We start from the raw sequence: 17884 nt of genomic DNA, 5'->3' as shown, positions 1-17884 counted from the left end.
GATGATGGGGGGACTTCTTCTAAAACTTCTTCTACTGGCATCTCCACCGTCTTCTGTGGGTTTAGCTCCAAGTGGTTCTGACTGCACCATTTGACCAGTTGTTCCACCTCCCATCTGTAAGCAGACCCGTCACTGAATTGCAGATACCTCACTTCCTGTTGGCTATGGCGAATGCAGTGGAGTGCGTTATAACATAAACTGTTCATGTTTTGATACAGTACAACCATGTCACTATCAAACAGAGGACACCAATAAAGTTATATTTAAATGTGATCGTGCACAGAGTTGGTGTTCGATTTGAGATGACAATGTTGCTATGTTCTGAACGTCTGTATTGTATAGATATTGCAACGTGACAGTTCATTTAAACTTCAAAACGAGTTTGGCAAATGAATATACAAGTGTGATACAGCTAAAAAACTGGAGCTACTTCATAGGTGTGAAAATAACCTACGGTTATTACATGGTCTGAAGAATGCATGACAATGGGCCATTCAACCAAGCAGTGGCATAACATTAGTTAAATTGTAACTAAACATACCATTCAAATCAGGTGGCATCGATTATCCAAACTGTGCTATTCATCAAATGTACCAAGGTTAAAGGTGCTCTAAGGATGTTAAATGGTTTCTAAATATTTAAGATAAAACATTTTTGTTTTGTTTGAACGTCAACAGTAGTGACCCTACCCAACATCTCTTAGAGCACCTTTAAGGTTGTGAGATGTGCATATCTACTCACAATGACATATATTAACATTATTATGACAGTTTTTATATTTTTACTTCACAATTAACCTGAGAGAGAACCATCCATTAATCAAACCAAAGCAGAGGCAACAACATTTGTACATAGTTCCCTTGTGTTTGTTCTGGATAGGAGTTCTACATTGAACTACACAAGTTTGTTGGTTAATGTAAGTTGCTATGGATCAAAGCATCTGTTAAGTAGGGGTAAATCTAACCCTTATATTTGACCATGAATGTGTATCCATTGCCTTGGAGTTTTATGTGTATCTAGATTCGTTCACTGAATGTTTTGCAATTAACATTAAAAAAAAAATCTTTTTCTGGTGACAATCAGCCTAGTGGGGCTGCAAGCACAAGTTTCATGTGTACAGATGCACTGGTGTCTTTAACCTATAATCTCTTACAGAAAAAAACCCTGTATTTTGCAAGTCAGCATAGGGGGAAGCACAGGCGTAGTACTGCTACTTGGATGCAGAGATATCATGCAACACATCAGTACTTTCTCACTCGCCACAGCACGGACAATCTCTGCACCCAAGTAGCAGTGTTTTGCCTGTGCTTCGCCCCAATATAGTGCCAAGTCAATACCTGCCTAGGAGATCGCCCGTCTTAATCTGCACTGCCACATTTGTTTTGTTGGCTCACTTTTACTCACGGCATGCAATCCGCCAACAAAGGATTCCATTCACTACGCTAAGCTAACCTAGCGGGGGCGCTGCCGAACTATGACAATGCATGCATGGACACAAAAATGTTTTTGCTCACTTATCTAACCCTAGGGGAGACGGTGAATAACCCAATTTTATAAAACGGTGGCATGTTCCTTTAAAACACAAAATACCCAATAATACACATCTACAAAGAACAATAGGACCACCTCTCTACCGATGTAGGGTTTTCAATAAATAAGCTTTTAGGTCACATATAATAAAGGAAGGAGATTACCACATTATTGGTATTTTATTAGCAATTCCCATTAATTCCCATAAATTTAAGTCTATTTAATTATAAGCACACATATTTAAGTATAAGCCTCTTGACATAAAATATTGGTCTATTGAGGCAGAGTGAACCAACAGTGGACTAGAGAGAGAAAGAGAAACAAGATTGTGGGAATATTGGCAGTGTGAGTAGAGCACAATATGGCTTCAAAACTTAAGTGGATACAATTAACTTTAAGAAATCACACACATAAAAAAATGTTAGCAAGTTTCCACAAAATTTCAATCACATTGTCAGAAGATCTGTGTATTGTGATCATTTTAAATTAATTTATATACATCCTTAAAAGTCTGTAAGGATGTGTACAAGTGCTCTCTCATCAAATGATCAAATAAAAAATAACAGACACTTCACTCCATGCATTCCCATTCATGCATTTCGTTACAAGGAGGCAAGTTCCAGGGTGAGGCGCTCTTTCTCCTGTTGCAGCTCCAGAATGCTCTGCTTATTCTGTTCAAGACGGTCCTCCAGCCATTGCAGTAATGGGCCACTCACAGCAGACATCTGACTACACAGGTTCTTGGTAAACACTATATGAAAATATCATAACAGTTTGTTTATGTTTATGGGATCCAGCATATGTTTTTACAGAAAGTTCACAAAGTACAACATTAGGGAAAAAAGGATGCTAGGATGGAAAAGTGCTACTGTCGGAACGGCTGGATGAACTGGGGAAAGGTAAAACTCAATTGTTTAACTCAAGGGGAGGTGGAAAATGAGTGTATTTCCCCAAAATGGTGGAGTATCGCTTTAAGGAAGGGAATGAACCACTTAATTATGTAAATCCAAGGACAATGTTTTCTTGTAATCATTCCTCATCATAATTTGACTGGCAAGACTTACAATTTAGAGTACAAATCAGTTAACAAAACACATGCCATACCTGAGCCATTATGTATCTTTGTGATTGGGTCCAGGTGGGTTAAGCTGTAGAAGATTACAGATGTTTTGATTAGGTACTGAAATATTAGCATTGTTTCTCCTCCAGTTGTCATTAGAATGCACTATTGACATTTTATTTGTCTGTTGTGGATTGACAATTGGTTCATTCCGTGTCAAATCAGACAAAATCTACACCATCTCAATTTGTTCACAGTTGGTCTAAGAGCTTGTGTTCAACTCCAATGTTTTCATGTCATCATTTTGTTTTGTAAACAATTAAAAATGCCTTATGTGGGAAGCCATGTTCTGGCATTAAAAGTTTGTACTGCATGCCCATTGATTTTATAAGGCCCTAGATTTGGAACAAATATTGATATCAAGAAGAGCAGCAACCCTAAACTTTTACTTTTTTTAAAACAATATATAATTTTTATATAAATATATTTGCTTATAATTTTCTTTGTCCAGCAATATTATATATATATATATATATATATATATATATATATATATATATAAAATATTGCTACCTAGTATTAGGAAATATTACATTTACCATCATTTGTTCAAATTGTACTTAATCATTCATTGGAGATAGGCATCCTGAGTGTTTTCCAATTGTGTTACTTCTTTTCAGCCTTCACAATTCCTTCTTAAAGACATACCTGTGGATCCTTCTGTATGTGTCCTGCTCCTCTTGGCAAAGGATCCTGGGGAGCTCTACAGCTGATTCCAGGCAGACTTTACCAATGGCCTCATGTGGTACCACATGAATTGGAATCTCTATTCTCTCATACCTAAAGGAATACCATCAAAAGCAGATTGGTTTATTTGAGGTCATCAATTATGCCATACAACATGTTAGTTTTATAACTTAAATAATAAAAAATGACTTATTTGACTGTGCAAAGTACAACAAATAACATGTGCAGCAAATTGCAGTGTGGCTGCGGGTCTGATTTGTCCGTTTTCGTTATGCATTTTTGCTACACAGCATGAGTGAGAGTGGGGTTGGTAAGGGTTATACCCATAGCTGTGATGAGGCACGAGACCATCACGACTGCAGCTACATTGTTAGACTGTATGTAAGGTATACTTGGTCAAAACAGTTGAAGCTGCTATAACTGCAAAGAGTGGACCGACGTCATATTAAACCTTGGATTAAGAATGGGATGTCACTTAAGTTCATATGCGAGTCAAGGCAGGTGACCCAATACTTTTGGCAATATAGTGTATAACATCCACACCCAATTTCTGTCATAGCTCATATTTTTAAAAGAAATCAGTGAAACAAATCCTGACAAACAATAGGCAACATTTTAATGCCTCATCAAGTGATAGGCTAACGATCATTAACATCCAACTTCTGTCATGTTTCATATTTGTTACAAGGATACAAGGAAGTTTATTGTCACATGCATATAGTTACTGGATGTAAGAAATGCAGTGAAATTATGTCTGGTGTCAGCCTATTTGTGCATTTATGGGGGGGGGTAGTTTACTTTAGTAGTGGGGGTTTAGTAGATTAAGTGGCAAGGGCTGCATAAGAAAGGTGGGGGAGGATTGGGATTGGGGGGGCACCAACAAGGAGCACCCAAGAGCAACAGGGGCAAGGAAAAACTCCCTTACTAAGGAAGAAACTTTGGGCAGATCCACGGCTCAAGGGGCTAACCCAACCGCCAGGGGTCTTGGTGTGTGTGTTGGGGGGATGACAAGGGAGATGGGATAGTGTGCTGTGTATGTGGGGTCAAGTCAAGTCAGTTTTATTTGTATAGCGCATTTTAACATGCACAGAATGCAACCCAAAGCGCTCCACATATAAGACATTGTCATTGACACATAGACTAACAAAGACAATAGCGGACGGAGCGGCGTAGTCGTCAGCGTACCCGTGACACCAAGACATATAACTACATTTAAGAAATAACAAACGCAAAAGATGCTGGACGGAGCGGTGTAGTCGCCAGCGTACCCGTGACACCAAGACATACAAGACAGACAACAAACAAATTAATAAATAAAATAAATAAAAAATAAGAATAGAATTAGTCCAATTTCCAACCGGCTGAAAATGTCCAAGGGCAATGATGACTCGCGTGAAACTGCGCACAGCTGTGTCTCCACAACCGATGCAACGCCAACAAAGTTCTTTACACTCACTGGCAGTCTGGAGATAACGTGAACGTTAGGCCTTGTTAGTCTGAAGATCACTGGAAGCATACCAATCCGAAAGTCGTGGGCGATCTTGTAGATCAGCAACTCGGTGGACTTGTAACGGCGACAGTTTGTTGGTCCTTAATGCAGAGTTCTTCAACGTTAACGTTAGTCTGCTCAATCCAGCTCGGCGACCTCGGCAGATCTTTCGCAGAGCTGCTGTCCCGAGAAATCCCCTTGACCAGACAGCGAAGTGCAGCACCGGCTCACAGATGGATGGGAAGGATGTAAGAGGCCCAGGGCAAAAGCTAGCCAGCAAGCTCCCAATGGACAGACGACTTGAAAGCAGTAAAAAGGACTAAGAGAATAACACGAAAACTATCAAAAATAACGTAAATAAAGAGAGAAAACATTTAACTAGACAAATCAATACAAAAAATAAACATGACATTACATAAAATTACAAACATTACATAAAAACAAACAAAAACATGATGCCAGACGGAGCGGCGTGTCTCGCCAGCGTCCCCGTAACCTAGCATGTCATGAGACAATGTGCTGTGTATTGGGGATGTGTGTTGGAGAAGCTTCCTGATGAAATAATGTGCTGTGTATGTAGGGGAGAGGGGGTGGGGGGCAGTGTACTGCAAGTATGGTGAAGGGACTTACTATTGCAAGCAGAGTACTTTATGTATGATGTATGTGAGTGATGACAGTGAAGATGTGTGTGTGGGTCGGGAGGGGAGTGGAGCAGTGACTGTGTGTGTGTGTGTGTGTAGTGTGTGTGTGGGTAGGTGGGGGCAGTGTGCTGTAAGTATGTAGAGGATGTGTGTTGGAGAAGATCCTGAAGACAATGTGCTATGTATGTAGGGGGGGGGGGGGGGGGCAGTGTGCAGCAAGTATGTAGAGGAGGCTTACTGTAGCAAGCAGTGTGCTGTATGTATGTGAGGTGATGACAGTGATGATGTAAGTGTGTGTGTTTTTTGTGTGTGTGTTGGGGATAGGGGTGGGGGGTGCAGAAAGGCTAGGCAATCAAGGACATGGGTAGATAGATGGAGGAGAAATCAAAAATAATAAATAAAAAGTTCTATGGAGATGTGCAAAAGTTGGAGAAAGTCAGATGTGTGTGTGTGTGTGTGTTTGTGTGTGTTTTGACGTGTGATGAAATAAGAAAATAAATAAAAGGTCTGTAGCATAGGGAGAGGGATGTAAAAGTGCTAAAAGTCATGTAGGTGTGTGTGTGGGGGGGGGGGGGGGTCATGAGTGCTGAGGAGTGAGTGAATGAGTGCAAAGTCAGTATAGTGTGAGTTCAGGGTTGGGAAATGTTTGAGAGTGCTGAGGAGTGAATGTGTGCAAAGTCAGTATAGTGTGAGTTCAGAGTTCGGATGGCCTGGGGATAAAAACTCCTGAGTCTCTCAGTTCTGGCTTTGTGACTACATAGGAGTCTTCTTGATTTCAGCGGTAGAAATAATCCATTGTTAGGATGAGAAATAAACCACAGTGAAGCGTAACTTCTGCCAACGCGTAAATTCCTCTGTAGGTTATCCGATAGCCCAGTGTGAGAGCCGCAAGCCGCGCAACATTGTTTACTTTTGCAGCCAATCACTGCTGTCGTTGTATTTTATTGATTTTATCTTAGTCATGGAAGCTAGATTTGAAGGCAATTTGCAGGCAGGCCACTGGTAAAATCCAGCGGGCCACTAGTTGAATAGCCCTCTCTTAGAGCTTTTGAAAGGCACTGTTAGAATCCTTGGAAGTTCGTCGGAAATGCATTCTACGTAGTTGGTTATGGTCATGATTATGGGATTTTTTTCATTGCTTATAATCTCCTTTGAATCTGTGTCAGGGTCCATTACACCATTTATTGAACTTGACCTGTTTACCCTCTGTTACCTGTTGATTTAAATATTGGGCGAGTGCAGGCCACTTGTTAATGGACCCACGCACCACTGGCAGCTAGTTGTATTCAAGTATAATGTCCAAGGATTGTTCAATAGAAACTGTATGTATGGTTGATATTAAGTTTAGACATGATAAAATATGATTTAAACAGCCTAAGCAATCTAAAAGAAAACTGGATATGGATTTTTTCAGCTCTGGCATGGCATTTGGCATTTTTCAGCTATGGCATTTCTTTGAGAAACACAGTTAGTGGAAGGCCGTAAGATGAAGCTATGACTTCATAAGTTTATGCGTGTTGGATATCAACTGAGGTGATAAAAGGCATGAAGGTGAGAACATAGTTTAATTGCTGCTTGATACCAGGTTAAAAGTTGGAACACCTTTGATACAAGCCTTTCTCTTTATGTCTTATCCTAGTGTGTTTTTTATGTTCATCAATGTTTGGCTAATGCAGAATAACATACCTTGATCATATTTAATTTCCAGACAGAACTAGGGCTATACACTGTGTAAATAAAGGGAGGACCAAATACAACACTTATTGGAAAAGACAACAAGAAAGTTTCTCTTAATGGCAAAACATGCCAGTGCTTTCATGCAAAAGATTCTGGAAGCAATGCACTCACTCTGAGCCTTTCTGTGCCTGGACTGACTGGAAACAGGTGTAAAGCACTCTACCTGTCTGAAAAGTACAAATGGAATGATTATTGAATATTGAGTGATTATTTTAAATATATGGATGATTCATTTTATCACTCACTTTAGTGTTCTTGTCCTCAATGAAACAAGAAAAAATAAGTCCCACAAATCCTTGATCCATCATCTGATACATTGCTTGAGTTCTCACATCTAGAATTAAAATGAAATTATGTCATGACATTCCATGGATTGATCATAACATTATGCATATTGACAAAACGAGCAAAGCTTTACAATCATCCGTAGCCTACCGACGTGTGATGGCCAAACTGTGATGTGTGGATGGGAGTGATACCATCCAACAACTCTCACTGGGCGCCCAGTCATCTCAGCTAATCTGTATGTTTGACTTAAGGACAAACTGCTACTTTTATCAGTGCCAAGGTCTACTGATAAAGCAAAAAACACAAAACCAAACAACTTTGCTACAAGGGTAAAAGGATATTTCTGCCTCGGTTGAGGCAGCAGAGAGCTGTTCAGGTGATATTTCGACACGATCTTTCCTTTTGTCTGACCGCCGCAGGATGATCACAGAGTGAATGTGTACAATGCGATTTGTATCAACCTGACAAAAAGAGGCATACTATCATGTGAAAAGTATGACAAATGATTCATATGTATAGAATAAATTAAATGGTTGGGTAATTAATGTTAGCTACTGGATTAATCCAGCTGCAGAAACAAAGACATGCTGAAGCTATACTAGCTATACTAATGCACAACCAACATATACGGCGTCATGCTATCCTTTATTTTTTTTCTATGATTGCTGCTAGTCTCAGATTTACGGTATAAATTCACTGTCTGAAAACTTCCAAATGTCTTGACACTCACACTGTTGGAATATTCTATCAACCATTTTAATATAATACACTAGGCCTACATTTTTTAAAGAACAAGCATAAAAGAAATCCACACAAACACTTTGCTGTCAGCCCCCAAGCCATGTCTACTACTGTGAGTTTTTCTTATCTAATCTCAAAATTAGATATACTATATAAAAAACACTTTAATTCATAAAGGAACAAAATTTAAGGAGAAAACCAAATTTATGGAATGAATTACGAGGAAAAAATTGTTACTGAATTACAAGCTTTCAGAGGGATCATCTAGCCTATGTAGACATTACATGTTTCATGTCTACAGGATAGGCCTAGTGCACATTGACTGCATTGCAGGGCAGAGCTGTAATTGGGAGAACTACCTGCAAGCTGCCATCATCAGGATGCTCGCGTTTCGTCTCTCCGGGCGTACAAATCAAAGTTCGCTGTCTTAACATAGATGAAGATCACAAAACCCACTTGAAAGCAGATGACAAGTGTAGGGCAAAATGTCGGCATTTCAGACTTCTTCGTCCCAGCGTAACAGCGGTTATTCAAAATCTCAATGTTATTTTCCCATAGGAAAAATAGCAAGATACTGGATGTCCTTATATAGGCAAAGATGGCAGGTTTTTTGTAGGCAATCTTCAGAGGTCTATAGAGCTCAATAGTAACTGCCCACTCCGATTCTGGAAGTAAGAATCCAATTCATTTTCTCAAATTCATTCATTTTATAAAGCATAAAATCGTAACCATCCAAGGTAGACTTAAAACCAGCTAGGCCTATATGATGAAGCAATTGTATGCTCATGTATAGTATAAGTATAAGTATACAGTATATACTCTTTTAATCCCGTGAGGGAAATTTGGTCTCTGCATTTATCCCAATCCGTGAATTAGTGAAACACACTCAGCACATAGTGAACACGCAGTGAGGTGAAGCACACACTAATCCCGGATTCCCGGCGCAGTGAGCTGCCTGCAACAACAGCAGGGAGCAGTGAGGGTGCCTTGCTCAGTAGCTGTAAAAATCAAACTTCGATCAGGCCAATCACATTATGTATAGAAGATGGATGCTGCTGCTGGCAAAAAGCGCCACTCGAGTTAAGCTTTTTTTAAGTTGGCAAAAGTTTGATTAACTAACCAACTAGTTCCACTGGTGGGAAAACACACGGGACTCGTACTATTCTATTGTGTGTTAAGGGAATTCGAAAGACAACCGTTTATCCCACCCCTCGGATTATGCACTGCCAATGGTGAGTTCCCAGACCCTACATCTTGATGTGGGTCTGGCTCATCAGACGGAGAAGCACTACACTACCCAAAATCCTAAAGTGTAAAGCAGAGCCTTTGATTGGTAGAGATTACCTTTGCCATGGAAATGCCTCAAACAACGTTGATTTGCTGCTCACTCTTGCAAGATGGCTAACGTTACCAAGGTAATGAGGAGCAATGCGTGGACATCTGATGAAAACTGTTTCTCACCTTGAAAGTTGAATGTGCTATGTAAACGGTATGAAGTTAGGCATCTTGTCTTTCATTCAAAAGGAAGCGTGTTAAACTATCTTTAGGTCGGAAAACGTATCGCTAGTAGTAGTCGTCCCGTATTTGAAAGGAAAAAGATGTGTTCCGTGAACTGATGCGGAAAGCATTTTGTTCTGTATTATTGAGAATCAACTCAGTGCAAATCCATGACAGATCAGTTTTATAAGTTAGACTATAAAAGCAAGAATGCACGATTTGTATGAGATAAAGGGAAACCTTGCTGCTATTTATCCCTCGGTTTGTCTGTCATCACTCTCCCAACAGAGAATTGCACTTTTCGTTTGAGCCACTGGGAGTCACATATATTAGGCTACGCTGATAGTAGCGTGAGATGACATGTCTGGCTCAGAGTTTTACAGTGCATCTGTGCTAGATAAACAACTAGGCTAGCATACTTGCTGCTGAGACAGAAAAAAAACAGAGATAATTAAGGCTTCACCAAATTCAGAGCTGTGCTTCTGGAGATGCTTATGATGTTCACAAGATATTTTTTCTGTGATATCTGCCAGTTCAGTTTTATACATTTCAGAGTTGTTTGGTTTGAGTAGAATATAGGCTACAAAAGAGTTGTCTTTATTGAGTGTTTTTGTATCGAAATGATTCTTGTTTTTCACCGGATAGAAAATTAGTAGGCTAGTACATTAATGCCATTTCGTTTTTGTATATCGTGAGAATGTGCGCTCATTTGACCAAATTGTGCACTCAATTATGCTCTCATTTTACTAGATTGCGCAGAATGTATATTATGCATTCATTTTAGTAAAAAGGCTGTGTTCATTTGACACCATTTAGTAAACAGGCACACAATTTTTTTCTTTTCGAAATGCAGTGTTGTATGAGTTACTCCATAGCTGGTCAACCTTAGTTAGGCAAGGCCTAAACACATACAGATTTGTACAGACCTCAAATGGAGAAATTAATGAGAAACTTACTTCCGGAACCTGAGCCATCACGGAGGTGGGCGGTGACTGTTGAATTTTAAAGGGATGTACAGTAGGCTATAGAAGAACTACTATAAAGCTATCATAGCTTTATAATGCTCTGGGCATAACCAGAGACGGTTAACTAATGTTGGGACGGATGTAATCTAAGTTATGGATATTTGTCAACTTACAACTCAAACTTCCCTAAAACTCAGAGCAGGTCATGTCATGGCAACGTTAATTATGTGCACAAGGGGAAATCAGAGCCCTGTGAGGGAAATCATTTCTCAAAATCCATTCCATAGATTTAGTTTATTCTCGGTGCAGGCTATGTCTTTACATCTGGAGTCGTTTATTGTCAAATTGAAATTAAATGAGTGGTAGAATAGCCTGGGCGGTGTACAGGAGTGTACAAGAGTTTAGGTTTCCAGATCTGACTAAAGTCAACTAACACCATTTCAACGAAGACTAACCAGAGACATATTGTCGGATAGTAGGCTATGACGCCGGTACCAACATACGAACATTTGCAAGAAACCATCAACAAATACTAGTAGGGCCTACGATAAAGTTAACGTTACCTCTCCAATGCATAGTCCCATAACCTCTTCTTTCTCCGTACTTAAGGCATGGTTCATACAGACAAGAAAGGCGTCTGATCCGAGATAAACGGCGCTAACAGCCATGTTAAAAGAGAAGAGAGTAACAGACTAACTTGATTTTTATTCGTAATGCATATCAGGAATCATTTGATACCACAGGCTCGGTTGCTTTCTTTTACTGTCTATGCTCGGTTGGCGTCGCACGCAAGTCTTCCGGTGAGTTTCCTCTTTCTTCTTCTGTTGAGTTTAATCGGCGGTTGGCAGATCTTATTTAGTCCATTACCGCCACCAACTGTTTGGGGGTCTAGTGTTACTGGACAGAGCACTCGAAGCAAAAGTCCATCCTTTCATAATTTGTCCTTTCAATATCATGTCACATCATGAGTCTAAACGGACAGTGACTTTTTTTGACATGGCTGAATCTTTGCCATCTTTGCAACAATCAAGGAAAATAACATTAAAATCCATTTAAAATGTATGTTGTTTTTTTCTCCTCCACATTGACTGACAATATCAACAAACAGGCTACATTATAGGCTATCCCAGACATCCCAACACTAGGCAGACACCCCCCCCCCCCCCCCCCCCCATTACTTTAGCCTACTTAGATACTGAAACACAGATGAATATATTTGTTCAATAATGTCCGTACACCAAATAAGGAAGGCAGATATAAATTGTGGTAATAAAATATGTAGATTTTGGTAGTTTGGTCTTTTAGCCTTGGCTATAACCATCTATGGGCCTGAATAATATGCACATAAAATGGCATTTGTTAAACTCACCTCAACATGTCTTTTGCAATCATTTAACCCGCCATGGGCAATGCTAAAGTCACTGTTACAAACAATGCAGCGTGCAAGACATAGATTTTTACTCTTATGAGACAAGGGTACACTTTTGTGTAGTCTAATGTGAAATGGGTCTTAAATGTTCCTTTTTGGGGGGCACTGACTCAGTTGTTTCAGGCATAACATCAGGGTTCTAAATTAACGTTTTTGATCACCAGCCAATGTGGCTGGTAACTTTCTAAAGTTACCAGCCAATCAGAATTTCCACTACCCAATTTTTTTTTTCTTATTTTTCCGGTGAAAATAAGAGAAATTATGAGCGCCACTGAAAGCATATACTTCATTTCAAGTTTGGGATCTATCTATCTATCTATCTATCTATCTGTCTGTCGATATCCTCATCCCCTGCCTCGTTCCTCTTCTCACCCCCAGAAGTCTGTTTCAACCACCGCCGCATTTAGTTTAATCTTAACTTTTTACTAAGGCTGTCAAACGATTAAAAACGATTACTAATCAATCTCATATTTTGACATTCAAAAATTCAGGCTAATCTAGATTAATCGTGATTAAAAAGTAAATTTTCTCCTTAAAGACTAAAGCTTCTTAAGTGACATTTTAAATACAACATAAGTCACAAAATGAGTAACCAAAGGTAAAAGTTTAACACTTTCATATTATTTAAATGACAATAATGACACAGTAATTTTATGAATTTCTAGTAAGTATGTAAGTATGAATTTCTTAAGAAATATTACTCATTTGATGCTGTTTAACTCATTTGTTAATGGTGCACTGTCACTTTAAACCCATTGTGTCCACACATTCTCATAATGACCTTTTTTTACCAGCTCCATTCAAATATAGCCTACAGTATGGTTAGTCCACAAACTCTAACATTGTTTGTGCCACATGTATAGCACAATATTAATAATGATGTTAAGTTGGTATAAACAGCTTTCATTCCTTTGGAAATAGAAGCATGTAATTACATGATACTAGCTAGACATGTTCTGTTTGCAAAGTGAACTAGAAAATGTAATTCCAGGGAATTACCATTGCATGTAATTGCAAAAAGCTGCTGTTTATAACATTATATTACTAGCAGTATAATTATTCAGATTACATAGACTTACAGTATTCCTGAAAACCACTTACTTGGTTAGATGTTTAGAGTATATGACAGTCAGTAAAAATAAATTGTTAATTCAATATTGATCAACATTCTTTGTTTTAATACAGCAGAATGATACTCAGAATACACTAATGAACACTTAAAAACCAAAGTAAGCTTGAAGTCAAAAAATCACAGTTGTTGAAACCAATTTTAAAGTTACCCAATAATGATTAGGGAGAAACCAGATGTCTACTGAATTTGCATTCTTACAGAACTTGATAATGCCAATCATATTGTCCTAAGACAGATCTATTTATCAGTGGTAATTCTGAACTGGCAGCAAGAGCTAGAGGTCTCAGTTAATTGTATACTATACTATATTATATTATATATATTATATACTACTATACTATACTATACTATATTATATTATATATATTATATACTACTATATAATACTGTAGGTCACATTTGATGGTATAGACTGAAGAATAAGATTCAGCCCATCAGATGATCAGTTTTAGACAGAAGAATCTTAATTTTCACACAGCACAGCTCAGGTCTAAAAACAAAGGTCTAACAGCACAGCTAAGTTTCACAGATGTCACAGCACAGGTATGATTCAAATGTATGCATGCTTCGTATAGTTGTCGGCATAGTCCTCCTGTAACAATATAATACTCAGAATGTCTCAGTGTAGATATCAGATCTACGTCTCAGTATAGTTCAAAGGTATGAGCAGATATGTTGAGATATGGTCACATGTTTTTGGGAATGAATGTAAGTGTTAATGTCAGCGACGTATGGTTGGCAGGATGCGCACAGACAGGCACACACGTAATGTAATACACGGTCATCACCACACTGGTCTGGTCTGGAACCTAAAAGACAAAAGCAAACAAGTTAGAGTTATACCAAAAACAAGGAATGTGTACAATTGTTCAATACAACTTAGATATTTAAGTGAGGTTGTTGCACCATAAATCTGTAATGGTAGTTAAATATACTAGCCTATAGTATTTCATTGCAAACAATGCAACATTTTGTGTTTCATTCATTTCAGTTTAAGGATAGTTGATAGCCAAACAGTTTAAAGTAAACAGCTTAGAACACTTTGTAGGATAAGGATGTGTTGTCGCTGTTGATAATCATAAACTGAGTCTTAAGGATGGACTATTCTGATATTAAGTATCTTAATAACCAACTACACCCTTGCGAGGTCTGTCATCCACATGTTTCTACAGAGACGATGTAGGCATGGGCGGACTGGCCATCTGGCATACCGGGCATTTTCCTGGTGGGCCGACGCACCTTTTGGGCCGATAGAACAGGCTATATATATAATTTAATTATTTTGGCCAACGATCGGCCCAAAGGAAGGACAATCAGCGGCCCATTGGTTACATTTCAATATTGACACTGGACTGATCCAATAACAGCTCACGTCAGACCCCACCCCTCCCATTTTGGCTCAGAGCCAGGATTCTGTGAGCGCATCAAAAGTTAATAGAAGTTGCCTACACAAGGAAGTGACAATTATGCAAAATGAACACCAATGTAGAAGCTTCAAAAATACAATATTGCAAGTAGGCTAGCATATGTCAGCAACATATTGAAGTTTGTTGAGTTTGAACGAGGATGTAAGCAAGCATACAGAGCAAGGGACAGTGAGCAGGTGGAGAGTGCGAGCCTAGTTGAGGCTACATGATAAGAACTCAATGGTGGAGCAGGTAGGCTGTGACATGCCATGCTGACTATGATGATTATGATGACTTATTAATTGCGATAATTTAATGATATGGTAGCCTAATGATAACATAGTAAGGCCATGCTGTGATTATAATAACAAATAGCGCAACTTCAATTTTCTAGGCCTAAATGAATGATTTGCAAACCCGGACAGCAAAATAGTGTCAAATCGACGTTAATTGTTGGTCAGATTGATCAGTTTCCGTCAGACGCCCAAAATTCAACATCGATGGCATGAGTGGTGGTTGGTCTCTCAAAGTAGAGAAGGGTTCTATCTTGGAAGGGTTATCTGTAGAGTGTAGTTATCTGTAGAGTGGTGGTTGGTCTCTCAAAGTAGAGAAGGGTTCTATCTTGGAAGGGTTAACTGTAGAGTGTAGACTGACGGAAATGTAGGTTACAAAACGTCACGTCATGCACAAGCCAACTAAGCTACAGTATATATAACCTTTACGATAGGCTACTGGAAGACACTAAAGATAATTAGTTCATGTACTGTAGCTGTACTGTTCCAAAATGTACCAGCAATGTAGGTAGGTAGTATATCCTACAGGAATAAAATATTTTCAGCAACAGCCCTGTTTATTTTGTGTTGTTTCAGTTGTCCTACAGTGATAACTGGTATAAATGACGGTAACACTTTATTTTAATGTGTCGCTGTTACAGTGTACTTACCTAATTAGGTACAGTGGTACAACCTGTGTAACAACATGTACTATCAGGTACTATCATTGTACTTGCATAATGTATTTGTGGGTACCTACATATAGTTGTTACATTGTGATACTGAGTGCTTTTACAAAACTTTGCCAATTTGCCTAAATTTTCATCACAGGCAAAGAGCTGACCTGAGACCTGCTGGATGGGGTAAATCAGGTCATGATCGATTTGATATACAAAGCATGCTTAGCTCCAGTCAAGGCCTCATTGTCTTCAGTGTACATGTAACAGCTGTGCTGCTACAACCTTGTTACTCTTTGATACAATGGAATAAACCTATTAAGTGTACCAGTTAATTACTTACATGTACATATGACATGTATGTTATGTCTTCGATGTCTTGGAACAGGTCTACTAATTCACTACATAGTACATATATCAACTGTGTTGGTACACACTTATTGCTCTTTGATACAGTCTTCCGCTGACAAAATAAATAGTTCTAGCCTGGCGGGCCATCCTATATCATTGAAATGTATAGTCTGGAATCAAACCATTTACCTCGCTTAATCCAAGGGGCGGGCAGAGAATTGTCTTTCAAACTGCCTAGGCATGCAATAGGCCAGCGCTACGACCATATCCGTATCCGGTCGGCAAAACGGCAAATACATCCTTCTTCGAAAGGAATTACTTAAGTGCATTGTGTTGCTCAACTTTCAAAGAAAAGCACAAGTCCAACTCCTCCAAAGTTGACGCCAACGCCGATTCAAACAACCGCTCTTCGTTAGCCATAGCCACCTTCCTTGTTGTTCACCGTCACAGGACTGTCGTTATCCTGTTAAGCCCGCCTTAAGACTCTAACAAAATAGAGCGCTGTAATTGGATGAAGTCCACGGCGTCAGCCAATAGAAATCCCTATGGTTTGATACTAGACGTACAGGCTGAGCAAATTAATTTGCCGCCGCTAGGGTGCGTCTAGATTTCTAGGCTAAAATAGTTCGCCACACAGATAGAACTTGACAGTTTCAGGTGTTGCGTGGCAACGTCTTACTAGCTTACTTTCCCTTTCAATGAAATTCCATTGCAATAAGCGAACGGAATTCTTGCGGAGGGATATGAAAGACGTTAATCAACCCGTTGCCATTGACAGCGGTGATTATATACTTTGCCGGTGATTTATATAGATTTAACATAGGCCCGAACGTTGGGAAGGAACGTTTCTGCAGCACTCTGAAGAGCCGTGTAATAACGTTAGTTAAAACACTGCTGGTTAGTGAGCAAATGTAACGTTAACGTCAGTGCTTAGCTGGGAGCAACGTTAAAGTTGATGTTGCTAACGTTATCGAAACCTACAGCTAACCGGTCACTTTATAGTTGACGACATATTAACGTTGATTAGGTGGGTTTCCTTACATAATAAATATCAACGGATAGGGTAAGTGTTATCGTTAACTATTCCCCTAACGTTAGAACTACCATAGTGCTAACGTTATAACGTTAGTTTGGCTATTTGTGACCTACAGTATCATTTCATACATAGCCCATAGTAGGCCTATAGACTGCAACATAACATAATGTTTGACGACATAAATTAGTCAAATACCAAAAGTCGGACCACTTATCTTGTCTGTAATTAGAGAAATGTGCCTCTGAAGGAGAGTTTTTTACGAGCAAGTAAAATATCACGGCAGGCCAAGACGTTCAAAACGTTCAGAAGACTCACAGCTCCAGTGCATCGCTCCAGTGGTAGAAAGATTGCAGCGGCGGTTGATTGCTTTCAGCTGGAGGTCACGTCATAATGCTAAAAGTTGCCGCCACGGCGGTCAATGTTAACTCTATGGGAATTTATTGCTCTTTTATCGTAAATATCTCAAAAAGTATAAAGTTCACAAATGTAAAAATGACATTGTACAATTGTCCGTTACAAGAACTTTGTAGGAGTGTTTGAATGATGTCAAACGGTTCAGTGGTTTTAGTGTCATTAAACGTCGAATTTGGTCGGAAGAAGAATAATAACTAGAAAAGCATTTCCTGAAGGAAATACAGTGCATGAAAATTCAAAAATATGAGGTAAAATATCATACAGAGTAAAACTATATTGGTTGCTAGGTAGATGAGGTTTAATATAGTTGGAATGACTGAACAGTTAAATAGGTGGATAGTTTAAATGGTTAAATTATTTAGGTAGATAGTTGACAATAACTGACAGTTGGAATGGCTCTAATGTTTGCTAGCAGTTATGCTAACTATGTTAACAAAGATAATAATGCTAACCAAGTTACTTAGTTAATTTA

The 17884-nt window shown here is 39.0% G+C and overlaps 1 protein-coding gene across 1 annotated transcript; it reads right to left on the bottom strand.

Annotated features, from left to right (window-relative positions):
• Positions 1–1377: 1377 nt before the first annotated feature.
• Positions 1378–11447, bottom strand: brcc3 (BRCA1/BRCA2-containing complex, subunit 3). Its single transcript, XM_042073561.1, has 8 exons — positions 11259–11447; positions 7834–7953; positions 7640–7727; positions 7450–7538; positions 7316–7371; positions 3299–3430; positions 2635–2678; positions 1378–2281 (listed from the first exon to the last, which is right to left on the bottom strand). Exons 1-8 carry the CDS (start codon positions 11361–11363, stop codon positions 2133–2135), a joined length of 783 nt encoding a protein of 260 aa, XP_041929495.1. The 5' UTR covers positions 11364–11447; the 3' UTR covers positions 1378–2132.
• Between the last annotated feature and the right edge of the window lie 6437 nt (positions 11448–17884).

Source organism: Alosa sapidissima, chromosome 20, assembly GCF_018492685.1.
Source record: "Alosa sapidissima isolate fAloSap1 chromosome 20, fAloSap1.pri, whole genome shotgun sequence".
NCBI lineage: Eukaryota > Metazoa > Chordata > Actinopteri > Clupeiformes > Clupeidae > Alosa > Alosa sapidissima.
The sequence above is the reverse complement of the archived record's forward strand: the minus strand, read 5'-3'. Positions and strand labels throughout refer to the sequence as shown.

What these genes read in the sequence shown, in the direction of transcription:
- brcc3 (XM_042073561.1), bottom strand. Translation starts at nt 11,363, where the DNA reads ATGGCTGTTAGCGCCGTTTATCTCGGATCAGACGCCTTTCTTGTCTGT. An exon ending in CTGCCTCAACCGAGGCAGAA is followed by an intron (nt 7,728 to 7,833) that starts ATATCCTTTTAC and finishes AGTCAAACATAC; the next exon opens with AGATTAGCTGAGATGACTGG. An exon ending in TTGAGGACAAGAACACTAAA is followed by an intron (nt 7,372 to 7,449) that starts GTGAGTGATAAA and finishes TGTACTTTTCAG; the next exon opens with ACAGGTAGAGTGCTTTACAC.